The sequence below is a fragment of the Vespula pensylvanica genome, chromosome 14, assembly GCF_014466175.1.
Source record: "Vespula pensylvanica isolate Volc-1 chromosome 14, ASM1446617v1, whole genome shotgun sequence".
Classification (NCBI taxonomy): domain Eukaryota; kingdom Metazoa; phylum Arthropoda; class Insecta; order Hymenoptera; family Vespidae; genus Vespula; species Vespula pensylvanica.
Window position 1 is genome coordinate 4,096,865 of NC_057698.1, and position 18,395 is coordinate 4,115,259.

At 32.0% G+C, this 18,395-nt stretch overlaps 1 protein-coding gene across 1 annotated transcript in view; it reads left to right on the forward strand.

Annotated features, from left to right (window-relative positions):
* Window positions 1-14,317, forward strand: part of LOC122634342 (glutamate receptor ionotropic, kainate 2-like) — a 50,319-nt gene extending 36,002 nt beyond the window's left edge. The window contains exons 3-16 of the mRNA XM_043823194.1: window positions 1-24; window positions 295-512; window positions 1,430-1,729; window positions 3,839-3,940; window positions 7,244-7,417; window positions 7,829-8,047; window positions 8,195-8,410; window positions 8,490-8,574; window positions 8,670-8,808; window positions 8,904-9,041; window positions 11,172-11,370; window positions 11,439-11,670; window positions 12,034-12,302; window positions 12,566-14,317. The exon at window positions 1-24 is cut by the window's left edge and continues 132 nt beyond it. Of these exons, the coding sequence (XP_043679129.1) occupies window positions 1-24; window positions 295-512; window positions 1,430-1,729; window positions 3,839-3,940; window positions 7,244-7,417; window positions 7,829-8,047; window positions 8,195-8,410; window positions 8,490-8,574; window positions 8,670-8,808; window positions 8,904-9,041; window positions 11,172-11,370; window positions 11,439-11,670; window positions 12,034-12,302; window positions 12,566-12,808 (2,558 nt within the window). The 3' untranslated portion in view covers window positions 12,809-14,317. The remainder of the gene's footprint in view (window positions 25-294; window positions 513-1,429; window positions 1,730-3,838; window positions 3,941-7,243; window positions 7,418-7,828; window positions 8,048-8,194; window positions 8,411-8,489; window positions 8,575-8,669; window positions 8,809-8,903; window positions 9,042-11,171; window positions 11,371-11,438; window positions 11,671-12,033; window positions 12,303-12,565) is intronic.
* The last annotated feature ends 4,078 nt before the right edge of the window (window positions 14,318-18,395 follow it).

The window sequence follows — 18,395 nt, forward strand, 5'->3', positions numbered from 1 at the left end:
ATAGTTTTAAAACGAAACTCGCAGGTAAGGAGAGTCTCATTTATAATTAATTAAAATACGTTAGGCGAAATAAGAAGAAAAGAAAGAAGGAAAACTAGATTTTATCTTTTCGCGAAATAAGACAACGTTGAAATATTTCCGCCGGCTACTAAATCAAAGTCCTCTGCTAGCAGTATCTCTTTCTACCTTTATCTATCTCTCTTTATTTCGTTCTTTTTGCGGATGAAATCTTTCACGAGCACTCTCGCGGTAACTCCAAGTTGTACAGACTTGCTTCTCCTTGCTTTTCCACAGTCTGCGAACTTTTGGAGGAAGGCGTGGCGGCGATCTTTGGGCCCTCGAGCCCTCACACGCGAGGTATAGTTGCTAGTATAGCTGCTCACTTCGACGTACCCCACTTGGAATACGTTTGGCGAGAACAAGAGAAATTATATCTCGACGAAGACGAAAATCTATTTAGTCTTACACCAATGACGATCAATATTTATCCTGACAGTGAAATGGTCAGCAAGGTAAAGGAAATATAACACGCGTGTGTGTGTGTGTGTGTGTGTGTGTGTGTGTGTATTTATATATATGTTTGTATATTAATTTTATTATTTTATTATTATTATTTTTATTATTTTTTATTATATATATATTATATATTATTTACTTTATTATATTATTTTATTTAATTTCTAGCATCATATATAATATATTTATTTTCATATGTAATATATTTATTTTATTATTTTTTATTATATTTATATTATTTATAATTTACTTTACTATATTATTTTATTCAATTTCCAATATCATATCTATATAATATATTTATTTTATTTTCTAATATCGTAATATTATTAAAATTTTACTATGTACAAATTCGTATGATATATCGATTCTTTGATGAAACAACGATTGAAAAATACTAATATATTTGGAGAAAAAAAAGATCTTGTTTCGATCATAACATTTCCTTTCTTTCTTTCTTCTAATCAAATTACAATTTTATGATTAAACATTTGATCCGGTGATTGCATCCAATCGACGAGTATTCTGTTCTGTCAACACAACTGGAAAAAAAAAGAAAAAAAGAGTAGTTCGCTTTGGACAAACTAAACTATTAGTTATATGTTGATGGAAGATACTTACAAAAAAAAAGGCAGAAAAAAAAGAAAATAGAATAAAGTAAAAAAAAAAAAAATAAGATAATCAAATAAAATAAAAGAAGAAGAGAGAAAATAGATAAGTATCCTTGAATTAACGTTCGATCGATTTTCGATAAAAAGGGACTACTTCTTCTTCTTCTTCTTCTTCTTCTCCTTTTTATTTTTCTTTTTTTTTCTTCTTCTCCCTTCTTAATACCTACTCTATTTCCTGATATCATTTAGAAGGAGCAGTTTTCTTTTTCTTTTTTTCAAAACGAAGGGTGATTTCTTTCTAGGCTATCGCGGATGTTGTGATTTGGAACGAATGGAAAAGCTTTGTGGCGATTTACGAAACGAACGACGGATTGTCAAGGATTCAAAAAGCTCTTACGATGAAAAGGAAAAAAGATAATCCAATTACGATTCGTCACCTTGGTGTTGGTCCTGATTATCGTTCTATATTAAAGGAAGTCGGTACTCTACCGATCGATAACATTATTCTCGATGTTAAACCAGAGAATATAATGACTGTTTTATACCAAGCTAAGGAAGTCAATTTGGTTCGCGAGTATACGAATTTCATCATAACTTACATGGTATCATCTATCATCTATAAAATTATGAACACGACGTCTCTTGATTTAAGCTATAGTTTATGTTTTATAACGAACTAAAACATATCACTGTTTATACGATACTTTTATGTACATTTGATTCTTCTCCGTTTCGTACGATTTTATTTAAGTTTAATTTGAATTATTTCTTGTCCTTTCTTATTATTTTTCTATTTTTTTTTTTTTTTTTTTCGGGGAGGATAATATATTCCTTGATAATCTTGATGGAGCTATACGATGTTATCGACGAACGTTTAAAGTGCGATAAAGAAATTTGTAATGACTGTTTTTAAAATAATTTCGATCCAATTAAATAGAACAATTCGAATATTTTGAAATATAATACAATGGCTAATGAAAGAACGAAATTTGAATAATATTTTAAATAATAATATTTTAATAATATTTTAATAATATTTTAAACATTTGAATAATTTTATCATTTTTTTTCATTTTCTTTTTTGTTTCTATGTTTTCTTTCTTTTTTCCTTTTTTTTTTTGGGGGGGGGTAAATCCACGTGGAACATATACTTTTACAACTTCTACCGACTTTTTTTCTCTTACTGACAGACTTCATTTACATTCTATCCGTGTAAAAAAAAAAAAAAAAAAAAAAAAAAAAAGAGAGAGAGATAGAGAGAGAAAAGAAAAAGAAAAAGGAAAATGAAAAAAAACCGAGAGAGAAAAATTTGCATAGAACTAACAATTAGCTCAAATCAAGGGACAGTTCTAATACGATTATGGTAATATAAACAATAATGTGTATATGATATTACAATATACAATTTTATCCATACTAGGTATGTCTCGAAAGATTCGATTTCGTTTCTCATTTTTTTTTCTCTTCTTTTTCTTTCTTTCTTTTTTTTTTTTGTTTTGCTTCGTTTTGGTTTTAATCAACGTGTCGAGCCAAGTCGATAAGTATGTATCTCCATAAACCGGATATTAAATCGATAGTTGGATCGTTTCGACACGAAGGATACACCGTTCGAAATTTCACCTCCATTACTCGCGGATGTTCATTGATCGTTTTACCGATAACTTCGTATTTACTACTTCATTATGTCGAAACAATGTAATTATTCTTCTCCAGCGTAGCTCGCCATCCCCGACTAAATTACTTGTTGATCGCTTATTGATTTCCTGTGCGCAAGCGCCACGAAAGATAAATGTTTAAAAGAAAGTCGTATAAATTATATCCAACGAAGAACTTTCATATCTTCTTATGAAACATGTATACCTCATTTCAAACAAAAAATACAAGGATCGAACGATATTACGAAAATTACAGAGAGCAATATTATTATTATTATTATTATTATTATTATTATTATTATTATTATTATTATTACTCTTTTATTCTCGAAATAATACATAGGAAAAACAAAAGTTTTAATTAAAAGTTTGAAAAAATAATGAGAATTAATTTTCTACGTTGCACTTCAATTGCCAATAAATGAAATATTTCTCGTTAAGTATTTTTTCCCTCTCTCTCTCTTTCTCTGTCTGTCTGTCTCTCTCTCTCTCTCTCTCTCTCTCTCTCTCTCTCTCTCTCTCTCTCTCTCTCTTTGTCTCTTTTCTTTTTTTTCGAAAGATATTAGAAAAAAGAAAAAGTTGGTTTTCTTTCTTTCTGTTCTTTCTTTTTTTTTTTTCGTTGGTTTTTTCTTTTCTTTCCATGACGTGGAAAAATTTTACTCTAGATAGGTTTTAAGAGTTAACGTAGATACCTAATCTCGCTCTTCCATTTAAAAGTTCTATCGAAGTTCGGTGATAAGCTTACCAATTCTTTTTTCTCTGCTTTTTCTTTTTTTTTTTCTTCTTCTTTTTTTTTCTTCTTCTTTTTACTGATTTCCGATAGAAATAAAGTCGATCTTAATGGGGCATTAAGGAGCAAATCGTTCGATCATGCGACAGGCTGGATAGTTAGAAAAATGGTTCTCAAGGATGGACCCTGTCTCCTTTAGTAAGGCTCGACTTGGCTCGATTTCACGACAGAGAGAGAGAGAGAGAGAGAGAAAGAGAGAGATTCAGCGTGTGCCATCGACATTTCTTTAAAATAATGTCTATCCTTCTATCGATTTCGATTTGCAGGACTCGTCGAAACTACCAATTCTGGAAATACGAAACGGCACAACCCAAGGTAACATTACGGGTTTCAGCTTGCGACGGAAGAATGTCGACGGTATCAACTTGGTAATTAAATGATACGAATAATATATATAGGAATAATAATAATGATAATTAAATATGCGAATAATCATATTTTACAACGAATTGAACAATGTCATTGTCAACTTCAATTCGATATTGAAAAAAAAAAAAAAAAAAAAAAAAACAATATCTTACGTTAATTTCTAACTCTCATTATTCAAAATTCCGATTGAAGGTATTCAATTTATATTTGTTTAACTTATAACTATCTTATTATTTTCTTAAACTATTTAACTTAACTTAACTCAAAACTATTTAACTTAAATCAAAACCATCGTAGTCTCCCGTCATCTTTCTCGAATAATTAATACCAATTTCTTATTTTTTGCATGAAAATCGTCGATAAAAAATTACCTGATCGTGCATGGCGAATAGCTTAACTTATCAACTAATTAATTATGATTCTTACTTATTAAAAATATTATGCAATTATTGACGAGGTACGATACGAACTGCGACAAAAAGAATGCGCGAAGAATAAATCAACCTCCTTCGTGTCGAAAAAGTGAAAGTGCGTGTGAAGAGATGAAAAAGAAAAAAATCGATTTTTCTTTTTATTTTATTTTATTTTTTTATTTTTTTTTTTTTTTTATTTTTTTTATTATAAAAAAGAGAGAAAGACAGAAGAAAAGATCGACGAGAGAAGGCATACCTGATTCCTTTTCTCTTTTTTTTTTCTTTCTTAAAAAAAAAAAAAAAAAAAAAAAATTAATTAGCGATCCGAAAGAAAGTAAGCAGAGAATGTGCCGACCCGTCAAACATCGTTGTCGTCGTAGTACTCGTGTTCGTCGTCGTGATGTTACCGTCTGTATCAGCATGTTTTAATCATGGCTCTTTCGTCGAGCGCATAATAAACTCGTTTTGCGTCGACGGAGACTCACGCGGAACAATTGTTTAAACGGTCGTCCCCGCTTTCAAAACGCGCTCGAGGTAATTTCTTCATTAACTCTATCGCAGGATGGTCCCACAACCGGTATGCCCGTTTTCGAAGGTAGAACCTGAAACACTCGTTCCTCGGAATCTACTCACGACATGGTGCTTAGGAACACCTGACGACACCACCTTAATTCTCTTTTCATTAGCTACTATGGTTGAAATCGTTTCACATGTTCAATCCTATAAAATCTGTTTTATACTTAATGGAAAGAGAGAAGAAAACTACGAAAAGAAAAATAACGAACGAACGTATCGATCGTATAGATATCAATATTTGTTCTTAAGAAATAATAATATCTCTTGTTTGACTTAAAGAAATATTATAATTGATAATTCGTCAAATGTATCTATCATATTATATATGATTTTATAACACGTTACTATAACACAAGTTATATACGTTTTAAGACGAGTGCTTAAAGTTTTTATTTATTTATTTATTTTTTTTTTCTTTTTTTTTAATAATAATATCTCTTGTTTGACTTAAAGAAATGTTGTAAATGATAATTCGTAAAATGTATCTATCATGTTATATATCATTTTATAACACGTTACTATTACATAAATTATATTATACGTTAGTATAACACGAATTATATACGTGGTAACAAGACGAGTATTATTTTTAATTTTTTTAAAGAAATAATAATCTCTATTGTTTGACTTAAAACCAAAATTAATTATAAATAGTAATTCGTAAAATGTATCTATCACATTATATTTCATTTCTAAATAACTTTCATTACTATTCGTAAACGACAAATTATATACGTGTCAACGAGTGCTTAAAGTTTTTATTTTTCTTAAGAAATAATAATCTCTCTCTCTCTCTCTCTCTCTCTCGAGTTAAAGAAATATTATAAATGATAATTCGTAAGACGTATCTATCGTATTATATATAATTTTATAATTTACGTTACTATTCGTAGACGACAAATCTTATACGCGTTAACAAGACGAGTGTTAAAATTTTTCATTTTATTTTTCTTAAGAAATAATAATCTCTCTTGTTCGAGTTAAAGAAATATTATAAATGATAATTCGTAAGACGTATCTATCATATTATATATAATTTTAAAACTTACGTTATTATTCCTGGACGACAGATTATATATACGTGTTAACAAGACGAATATTAAAACTGAACTGAACACTTTATTTGACCTTTCTCTCCGCTACAAGTTCTTACAAAGGCATGTTGTTATATATCCTGTGCCATGATCTCGACTGTGTATTTACCTACACACGTACACACTCACACACGTGTGTCAACAAACGTATCATACGATTTTATAACGTATATTAATATACAGAGGATAGTAAATTATATACGTGTTAACGAGACGAGTATTTCAACTAAACTGAAGCTTCGTTTGACCTTCTTCTCTGTTACAAATAATATACAAAATGATGTATACTATAAACGACGTGACTCAAACTGTTTATTTACGTACCTCTGTATATTATACATTTACGTACATTTACTCTGATATTTCTAATAAACGGACATTTGATAATTCTATCATCTTAATGAGTAATATTGATATCTATATTAATATCAACAATATTCGATATTTAATCATCTTTAATTTACATTCCTAATCTATATTATCTAGATTATCTAAAAATTAAAATTTAAATGGAATATAAATGAAGAATCATACAGTAGAATGAACAGATCGAGCCAACGATAGTATTTACTTTTTCCTTTATTATCGCTTTATTCGTACACAATGTTACTTTACCAAACCGCATAAATTCGACTTTTGAAGGAATATTAAATCAACGATACTCGTTGTCCAACAAATTATTGGTTAATTTAATGCTCTTGATCGACGTGAAGTCACGCATCGGGTGAAATGCATAACTCGAAATTGCGAGATACGTATGTATGTATATACATATGTACGTACATAGATACAACAATATATACGAACGATACGATATTACGATGGATACGAATGAAAGGAAGAAAAAAAAAAAAAAAAGATAAAAGCAAAACTGTGTTTTTACTTTTATTTACATATGTATGTATGAAAAATATTATTAGTTTTTTTTGACGAAACAACGAAGCACAATTCAATTGCGTATCGTTCTTTTATCGATATTTGTAATTTAACGTTGAACATATATATATATATATATATATATATATATATATATATATATACACACATATATTTATATATAAAACATACATATATGTATATACTAAATGAAATTTAAATGATTGGATCAAATGAATGACGTTTTTCTTTCTCCTATTTTTTTTTATTTTTTTTTTTTTTTGTTTAAAAAAATTAATATCCAAAACTAATCCAACGTATCTGCTTTTCGAAATTTTTCTAGGCAGAAAGTGCGGTCCTCTATGATGCTGTTTTTCTATTATACAATGCTTTGAAGATCCTTAATGCAAGGAACAAGGATAACGGTGATTCTATTTCTATCATCCCGGTACCGCTCTCTTGCGACGATGAAAAGAAATATGAGGCAGGTCCCAACATTACCAGCATCATACGAGAGGTAAACTTTACGTCTAATCTCCTTAGTGATATCTCTATTCGTTTCTAAAATAGTATCACGTATATCGACGAATAAAATCACGAATCTTTTATTACCGACCCTTACAACTTATTTATTTCCTTACTTACTTATCTAATTACTTATTTATTGCAATTTACAAAATTGTATTTCTCGACAGATACGTCTTATTGAATTTTTATTCCGACGATTATTTTCAATCAATCGTTCGAAAAATATCAATGAAAAATTTCAATTATATCCTTTCGGATAAATCGTACGAATCGATTGAAATTTGCGATACGTTCTTTCGAATAATCCAATCGAATTAATTGAAATTTCTATGCGCCGATTAAAAATATCGAGTATATTTGAGATTACTTTTCTTTTATAAATTTGTGGATCGATTGACAGATACCGGTAGAAGGGAAGATAACAGGAGTAATCAGTTTCGATGAAATTGGTCACAGACGTAACTTCGATCTTCGTCTTTTGGATTTCCGTGGTTTCAGTAGTATCGAAATGGGATATTGGGACGAAGAAGGTGTTCATTCTACTCGTAGTAAACAGGAACTTGAGAGTTATTTGTTCAAATCCATCGAACAGAATCATTTCAGGATTGCCACTAAAGTGGTATGTTAAATAATTACGTTTTATTATATATTATATGTATATATATATTATACACATTATATATATTATATGTTATATATATATATATATTATGGAGATGTTAAATTATCTCTTAACCGATGAAAAAAAAAAAATGTAATTCCATAGGGTGAACCATACGTGATAGAAGTGACTGATGGATCGACTCGAGGTGTACCAATCGATAAAAAATATTATGAAGGATATTGCATAGACGTGATCGAGAGTATTGCTAAAATCCTCAAATTCAAATACTCCTTTATGTTGGTACCTGATAATCAATACGGTTCGTACATCCCTAAAACTAAATCTTGGAACGGTTTGATGAAGCTTCTTTTAGATCATGTGAGTAACAAATCGTAATATAACTTTTATCAAACCCATTACCTTTAATTCGTTAAAAGAACGAACGAATTTTTATCAGGAAGCTGATCTTGCTATATGTGATTTAACTATCACATCGTCGAGAGAAAGTATAGTGGATTTTACAATGCCTTTTATGAATCTTGGTATGATAATAATATCGTAATATTCGAATATTAGATTATTTATTTATTTATTTATTTATTTATTTATTTATTTATTTATTAATTTTTTCAAACAGGTATCAGTATATTATTCAGTAAACCTGAAGAGAAAGACCCCGAACTCTTTTCTTTTCTGAAACCATTGTCTACCGACGTTTGGATATATATGGCTACTGCTTATCTGATAGTCTCTTTGATGTTGTACTTACAAGCCAGGTAAACGAAAATAAAGAGAGAGAAAAAGAAAAGATCGCGATAAAGAACATGTGTGAGAAATTCGTAAAATTAATTCGTTCATTTCTCATCCTTAGAATGGCACCAGGAGAATGGAACAATCCTCATCCATGCAATCCTGATCCCGAGGAACTAGAAAATAATTTTGATTTAAAAAATTCATTATGGTTGACCGTGGGCTCGCTTATGCAACAAGGTTCCGACATTCTACCGCAGTAAGAATTTATTTGATTAATTAAATGATCGGTTTCTTAATTGTGATATAATTGATAAATAATAAATATAATTATATGATTAATATATATAATTTATATTAATATATTATTTATTTATATTAATATATTAAAATAAAATATATATTAATGTATATATTAATATTTATTAATTAATTATATAATTTATATTAATATATATAATTAACATATAATAAATAAATGATTTAATCAATTAACACATCGATTTCTTTCAAAGTTATAATAATTATATTATGATTATTTTCTTATCTTATATCGACAATTTTCTTCCAAATCGTATAATTTGACGATGAGGAAAAAAAAAAAAAAAAAAAGAAAAGAAAACAAAAATAAAAGAATATTAAAATATCTGAAACATTTGAAAAAAGAAGAGAGATATAGATTCGCAAACTAGGTCAGAGTGAACATACAAACTTATAACTATTTAAAACTCTAATCTAGATAAGCAGATATATTCGACTATTCAAATTTCACTTTCCCAATACTTGAATTCGATAAGCCGGATATACAGAAGCCTGATTTCCTACCGTAATAACATTAAATCCTGTGTTATCCAGAATCACAAGCACATGACCTGGTTAGACAGAAATTTCTGTACCTACTTAAATTTCATAACTATACGAAATCGATCGAACGAACTATTCACGGATTCTAGATATCCCGAAATCGAACGAAGCAAATTCTCTAATCCTATATAATAACAAAACAAATATTTTATATTCTCTATTCAACATTATATATCCGTTCATATATAACAAACTTCGCTTATAACAGCATTTATCTATCGAACGATCATATATACCTATTAACCATCTAATAACATTTACAATAAATAAAACATATCCGATAAACCATCTTATATCAATTATAAATCGATAAGATTTATAACTAACCAAATTATTTATTAATCGATTCGAAAGATTATATAATTGATCGATCTCATTGATATTGATCGAGGCAAAACATTTTATAAAAAGTAGAACAAAAATATACGAAAACAAACAAAAAAAAAATGATTCGGGTTGCGTAGTAGCGTCCTTGTATATGCTTCTTTTTTCTTTCTTTTTTTCTTCTTCTTTTTTTTTTTTAGGACCAAGACTTCTCTTTTTTTGTCACGACAATTAAGCTTAACGAGGCGCTGTTTGCCGGACGTATTTGAGTCGGCTTCCCACTTATTAGCGCCGGCACGGCGCTAACTCTCTGTCCGTGACATCGTGCATGTTTGCTCGCCACATACTGGGCGACGACCGACCAAAGACACCTAACTGCCGTCGTCTTCCTCTTCCTCCACCTCTTACACCCCCTCCCATCGTTGGTTCCTTTCTACGCAGGGTACCTTGTGTTCTTCATTCAATAAGAGAGATAGAGACAGAAACAGAGAGAGAGAGAGAGAGAGAGAGAGAGAGAGAGAGGGGACAGACACCGTACACACAAATATACACATACGCACGCATATACGCATTCACACGCACACAGATGCGCACACGTACAAGAAGGATCGTCGGCAAACAAGCGCCATTTACATACGCGGCCCTTTAAGGCTTTGCTTAATTAGGAGAACGTTATGCGTTCCTCCCGCTACTTTTGAATATTTTGTGAATTTTTTTTCTTTTTTTCTTTTTTTTTTCTTTTTTTTATCTTTTTTTTTTTTTTTTTTTGTTAAGCTGTTGAATCTACGCGAAAGTTGAAAAAGAATGGATGCGTAGATATCTAGTTCGCTAAGATATGAAAGCTTTTTTGCAAGCTAATCGTTGAATCTCATTCGTGAAATTTGCCTCTAGACGTTGTCGTTTGATTTTTTTTAAAAAGGAAATGTTCTTGGTGAATCTAAATCATAAATATGATTATACTTATATGAGTTTGCTGATCTGACATTTTCATGATTTTTAAATAAAACTTTGTAATTGTATTTTCTGTTTCTACGTTGATTCAAACGGTTTAAATAATAATTAAATAAATTATTGTGAAACGTGCAATGAAAATTGTATAATTAATGCAAAATAGAATATCGAAGAATATTCGGTGATTTTGTTTACTATCTATTAACCGAAACCGATGATAATAAGTTAAACATAAACTAATCGATTTTAGAGCGCCATCGATACGTATGGTCGCCGGAATGTGGTGGTTCTTCACACTGATTATGGTCTCGAGTTACACAGCCAATTTGGCTGCGTTCCTAACCATCGATAAAATGGATAATCCTATCACAAATGTCGAGGAACTTGCAAAACAAACTAAGATCAAATACGGTGCGGTTGATGGTGGATCCACTTCGGCTTTTTTCAGGGTGAGTATTTTACCGGTTAATCCAATCTTTTATCGATTATCCATACCATACTAAAACCGTTTTAATAGGACTCGAATTATTCGACTTATCAACGTATGTGGGCAACTATGGCAGAAGCAAGACCATCTGTCTTCACTGTAACAAATGATGAGGGAGTCGAGCGTGTGGTTAAAGAGAAAACGGCATACGCGTTTTTAATGGAATCTACGACGATCGAATACAAAATGGAAAGAAATTGTGACTTGCAACAAATCGGTTCGTTGATCGATAACAAGGGTTATGGGATCGCTTTGCCACGTAGTAAGTAATTATAATATATATTCTGTTATTGGATAAGTTATTACACTATATTAATGTTATATTAATTTATTATATTATATTAAGAAAAAAAAGAGAGAGAGATAGAGAAAGAAAGAAAGAGACAGAGATAGTTGGATATTAGAATTGTATAAAACTTACATTGTATAAAACATACATTACAATATTAAGTATTGAATTAATTAAAAATTGAATCGTCTTATTAGATTCACCATACGGAACTCCGATAAGTATAAATTTACATTACAATATTAAGTATGTACTTAATATTGTAATATATGTTGTATAAAACATACATAACATTATTAAGTATTGAATTAATTAAAAATTGAATCGTCTCATTAGATTCACCATACAGAACTCCGATAAGTGGCGCGATATTGACGCTACAAGAAAAAGGTGTATTGTCGGAGTTGAAAAAGAAATGGTGGCAAGAACGCGGCGGTGGAAAATGTAAAAAAGAGGAAAGCGAAAAGGAAGCAAATTCGATCGAATTAGGGTTACCCAACGTCGGAGGTGTTTTCCTCGTATTGATGTTGGGTTGTGCAGCATCCCTTATCATCGCCATCTTTGAATTTCTTTGGAACATTCGTAAAGTTGCAGTCGAAGAAAAGGTAAGTCTTTCTCAATTTCTCTTTATAGATTTTTATTCGAGTCTATGATATTCCACGACGAATATCTATGCGAAGGGAATAAGAATTGAAGATTTATCCGAAGTTTAAAAATTCGATTGGCGAAAGTTTGGAAAAATCTTACTAAAGTTTTAGGTAGCTTTGTACGTGAGATTTTTAACCTTTGCCATTAATCTTGTCCTTCTCCTTTTTTGTTTCCTTTTTTTTTTTTTTTTTCTTTTAATTTCTTTGCTTATTTTCTACAGATCACTCCTTGGGAGGCTTTCATAGCAGAATTGAAATTCGCTGTAAACATCAGCCTCGAAACGAAACCAGTGAAAATATCGAAAAGTAGTATCGGCACTAGTAGTTCGACGGAAGGTGGTATAGGTAGAGCGGCATCAACGGCACGATCTATCGTCGGTTCTTTTCTACGATTGGATATTTTAGACAAATTCGATAAAGATAACAATACTAACAATCGCGGTAGCGATAGGAAAATTAATTGAATAACGTTTAGACATCGCAATTTGATTAATAATATGATTAACAATAATGATTATTAGAGATCCGTCGAGAGATTTGACGGTCAAATATTAATCGATGTAATCGATCTTTCAAACGAATTCAAAGAATTAAAAATTAAAAAACAGGAATTAAAAAAAGATAAGATAAAGGGATAAGACTTGGATCGAATTTTTTCTCGATTTTTAATCCCAAAAGGACGTCGCATTTCCCGAATGGTTTCTCTCCATTTTATTTCTGAAAGTCACGCATGAAGTCATCAGTCTCGATGTGCCGTCGCTATAACGACAAAGAAAAGAGAGAAAGAGAGAGGGAGAGAATCGTCGCTGTAGGTCCAGGACAAAATCCAATAATATTTGGACTGGACCACAATGGCGCTAACGAACCGTGACCTTGGTTTAAGGGCATTTTAGTTCCGAGAAATCGCCAACCGCTTTTCCTCAGTCCTTTGTACACCCTCCCATTTTAGCTTCCTCAAAGAAGAGTAAAGCGGCATCTTTGTGTCATTATTACCAAGGGACGTTCCTTAGGGATGAAAAGCAGCTTCGCGGATAGTTTACAGCTGGTCGACGGGATCTTTGAAATCTTCTCTTATAAAGGTGTCTTCTCTTGGGGATTGACTTGCTCGACTTATCCAGATTATCTCATTATTCTTTAAAACAAAGAATGTAATATCGTAACCCAAAGATGGTAACATTACCCAACGAAACTAATTTTTAACTCATTTCGAACATGTTCGAACAATTTTGTAACATATATTTCGAATTATTTTTATGGTTTCAATTACGATAATTCGCTAATGATTTTACACGCAAGTCGTGTAATCGAATAATGATATCTATAAAAAAAAAAAGAAATGTTTTAAGATCGATTTTATTAATCAATTACGATTTGAATTAACCTTCGATTGTGCTTTGTGAATAAGAAAAAGAAATAAAAAATAAAATCTCCTTGTATTCTTTAATAAACGTATTACAATATTTTTCTAATAACTCTTTCGAGACATTCTTTAGATCCATAGACGAGATTTTCCACTTCCGAGTGTCAAATCGCATCTTCTGTGTCTTAACCCGACTTTATCTACTTAAAATCAAAGGCACAGATAAAAGTATTTATTCGCTTATGCTACCTGCTTGCCTTTGTTTCTATCGTATATTACAAAAAAAAAAAATCGCTTTTCTTAAAATTATTTTACAATTTATTTAAAAGATTGGTCTGCTAATTACGTACAATTTGCAATTGTTGAGACTTGTTAAGAATTATTGAAAAATAAATTTACGAGGAATAAATTCGCGGATGTATGAGAAGAGCGTACATTCAACAAACAAACAAAATCTATGATTCGTGTAGAATTTCGAGACAAAAAAAAATTATGAAATACCATTTTTATGAAAAATTATAGCAACGCTATTGACGACGATAATGCACTTATTGTTGTTATGCCTGAGAGGAAAAAAAAAAGAAAAAGAGAGAAAGAGAAAGAAAGAGAAAGACGGTTGAAACGTCCGAAAATCGGATTATAGCGGGACCCGGCGGCGTTCGAGTCGAGTGATAAAGGTGTAAGTACATCGATTAATACTTCTTTTCATTGCCGCAATAAAAGGCTGTAACACGATTACGGGTAACGTTTACTGGCTCTCGAACGAGCGGTTAACCAGTTCGCCCTTCGCAAGACTGGCCCGTTATACCGTAAGAGAGCTTTTTATGAAAGCGAACTTTCTCTCTCACATATACCTACATAACACCTACACATCCATATATATAAATATATATATATATATTTATATACACATATATGTATATATGTATGTATGTATGTATATAAATATATATATGATGTATATATATATGTGTGTTATGATGTACGTAAGTTGTATATGTATGTGTGTGTGTATATATATATATATATGTTGTATGTATATACAATATGTATATTCGTGAGGAAGCAGCCCTTCTCGTGACGTGTCTTTTACGAGCACGCCGCTGAAGTTTAGTACCTCTTACGAAGGGACGATGTATAATTAGCCGAAAATGGATGTACGTAGCTTTGTCTCTCTCTCTCTCTCTCTCTTTCTCTCTGTCTGTTTATCTGTCTCTATCTATCTTTCCAGAACGTTTCAAGAGAAGATCTCGAAGGCACGCGTGTGCAGGCTCGAATTAAGTACCCCGTACGTCACTAGGTACATAGTAGTTAAAGTTTCCAAGTGAGACGAGAGCTTGTTACAGGGCAAAAAGCATCGGAACGAAGCAAGAGTTCTGAAGTAAGGAGGATGAGAATATATATATATATATATATATATATATATATATATATATGTATGTATGTACGTTATGTTGTACATATATGTATTGGGATAGATAGAGTAAACGAACCATTTTCGAAGACGAACATATATTTCGTTCCTCTACGTGATAGAACATAGATTATTAGACAAAGTATTACATTATATGAGGAAGACAAATGTTCCTGATAAAACTGCAAATTTTAACATAATCGATAATCTTTCGGAAATGATACTTTAACAAATATTAGCACTATTTATTGCGTTACTTGTAACATATTCTACTTGTTAATAAAAACGTTACAATTTTCTTTGTAATAATTCGTGCTTCTCTTTTTTTTTTTTTTCTTTTTTTTTATTAATTTTCTATCGATACGTCACTTTATCGCGATGAATGAATCACGTGACGTTCGTTTATTTATCATTAATACACGTATATTTATCTATATGTAAAATAAAAATAAGGATTGAAAATATATAAATATACATGTATAAATAAAAAATCTAAAAAATTAACGACTTCCTTTCTCCATTGTTATATTTCTTTAAATCTTCATGTACGCGAATCTCGACGTTCTACGGACGTGCACGTATTCGGATCGGTGCGAAATCGTCGAGGGAAAATAAATCTTCCTTCGACGAAGGGGTTAATTAAGTTTTACGGCCTGTTCCAAGAGACTCGCCGTTGCGCAGGTGTACGTACTCGCTCACGGCTTATCTACAATACATCTTTATCCTTGGCTGATCCTAAGGCCGATTCACGAGCACTTGTAACTATTCTACATACACACACACACACACACACACACATATATATATGTACTTATGTACAGTACAATTTTCATTCTATCAATTTTATACACGCTTCTTACGTTCTTATAATCTTCATATATTTGAATCGAATTTTCTTTTTTATCTTTCTTCTCTCTTTTTTTTTTTTATCCTTCCTTTACTCCATTTTTATTTGATCAAAAAAAGAGATAACAAAAAAGTAAAAAAAAAAAAAAAAGACTCATAATAATTAAAATGACATCAATCGTATAAATAATCGAACGATCTTTAAGCACTACACTAATAATATTCCAATCGCGTAAGAAGAGAATATTCGTCATATAAAAAAGAAAATTTCAAGATGGATAGGGTTTGAGTCGTTAATGTTACATCCACGATGACGAGCAACAGTCACAACAAGTAAGATAGAAAATGAAATTCGAGTTTTCGTTCGAGATGACTCGTACAAATATTTCGGCGATCGTAGAAAAAGGATAAGAGTTGGCTTACTCGCGTTTCGAATAACCGCGTGGCAGCCGGGCGAACGTAATGATACCTTAATAGTAGCTTTGCTCGTGGCACAGGCTCCGGGCACGAGGAACATCAACGAGAGAAAGAGAGATAGGAAGACAGAAAAAGAGATAAAGAGAGATAAAGAGAGCGAGAGAGAGAGAGAGAGAGAGAGAGAGAGAGAGAGAGAATGCCGTCGTTGTGCCGATCTTATCGCACGCCGACAAAAACAACAGGTGCACGAAATCAGGAACCGCCCTGATGTCGCCTCGAGATCTGCCGATCTTTCTTGAGAAAAAAAAAGAAAAAGATAGAAAGAGAAAGAGAGAGAGAGAGAGAGAGAGGGAGGGAGAAAGAAATCAAATTTCAAAAACAGAAGCACAACGTGGTCTTAAATCGCAAATATAGATCGATCGATCGATCGATCAGTCGATTCGTATCGATCGGTCGATTCGTATCGATTCGTAGGAGAGTAAGAGAAATAATAATAATAATAATAATAATAGTAATAATAATACTTAAGAGATTAATCAGCTTGAAGCGACTCAATCGACTTTAACGATGGGTACACGATCGATAACCGATCTCGATCAATCGATCAGGTATTTTTTAATAGCACGATCGCCGTACACTCGTTCATTAAGCAATTACCTTAACGTCTTACTACTCGATACGATGGATGAGATCTTCTCGCGAGCCTGAAGGAGTTGTTCCGATCGGAGCTGATTTTGAAGCGATCGTGAGGACCATTACTCAAAGAGGAAACTAGAAAAGAGAGATAGAGACAGATAGCAAAGGAAAAAGATTAAGAAATGTAGAGATAAATAGAAAGAGAAAGAGAAATCAGAAACGATTCTGTCCAGGATAATATCGATTTCTGTATTCTGCCAATATAGATTATTTGAGAGAAACAGAGAGAGAGAGAGAGAGAGAGAGAGAAACAGAGAGAGAGAGAGAGAGAGAGAGAAATAGAGAAAGAGAAAGAAAACGAGAAACAGAGAAAGATAGATAGAACGTTTTGGTCCTATCCGAAAACCACTGGCGGCAACAGTGGCGGTGCACCGCCATGCCCGTAGGAATTCCTGGCGCGTTTATCAGCAGGAGAGACTCCTTCCTCGAGACTCCTCTTTCAAGGACCGACGACGCCGACATCGGGCCAAGCCGCAAAAGGGGCCGCGACAATGCTGCTGCACCCAACAGCCATCTTACGCCGCGAGACTCCTCCACGCGGGAACCTGGAATTCCCGATGGACTTGTCCATTTCTTCCTTTTCCCCCCCCCCTTCCTCTCCTCCCTCTTCTTTTTTTCTTCCTTTCTTTCTTTCTTTCTTTCCTTCTTTTTTTCTTTCTTTCTTGCTTGCTTTTCTTTTCTTTTCGCGTTTTCCTTTTCTTCTCTTTAACTCATTCATCCGTTCCCACAAATACTTTCTAAACTCCTCTTCTCCCCTTCTTTCGTAGATGCTAATAATAGTAGTATAGTAATGGAGGAATTTTGAATTTTTATTCAATCATCATTATCGCGGAAGCTTGTTGGATTCGCCAATGAAAATCGAACGTCAATTGTAGATTTAAAAGAAAAAAAAAAAAAAAGAAAAGGAAATTTCGTTGGGGCAATTTTGTTCTTTTTTCAATGTTTCACGAACGTTTTAATGTTTTCTTTTTTACAAAAAAAAAAAAAGAAAAAGAAATGTGAATAAACAATGGGAACCCGAACGAACGAACATCGAGTTCGTTATTTTCTCAAATGTTTGGACATAGTGATCTGTTTTGTTTGTTTGTTTGTTTGTATACTATGGACAATAATTTTTCTATTTGAGGAACCATTCAGTGTTTCTTTGAAAACTTGAGAGTGAGATCACCCTCCAAAAGGGATAGAACGTCGTTGGAGGGTTACGGTCGCCCGGCTCGTTCCACAAAACGTCCTACCTTGTCGGAAGGATCAACGACTTCATCGAGAACTCCCACGGACAGGGATACTTGGAAGCAAAAACATCGTTGGAGGTGTACAC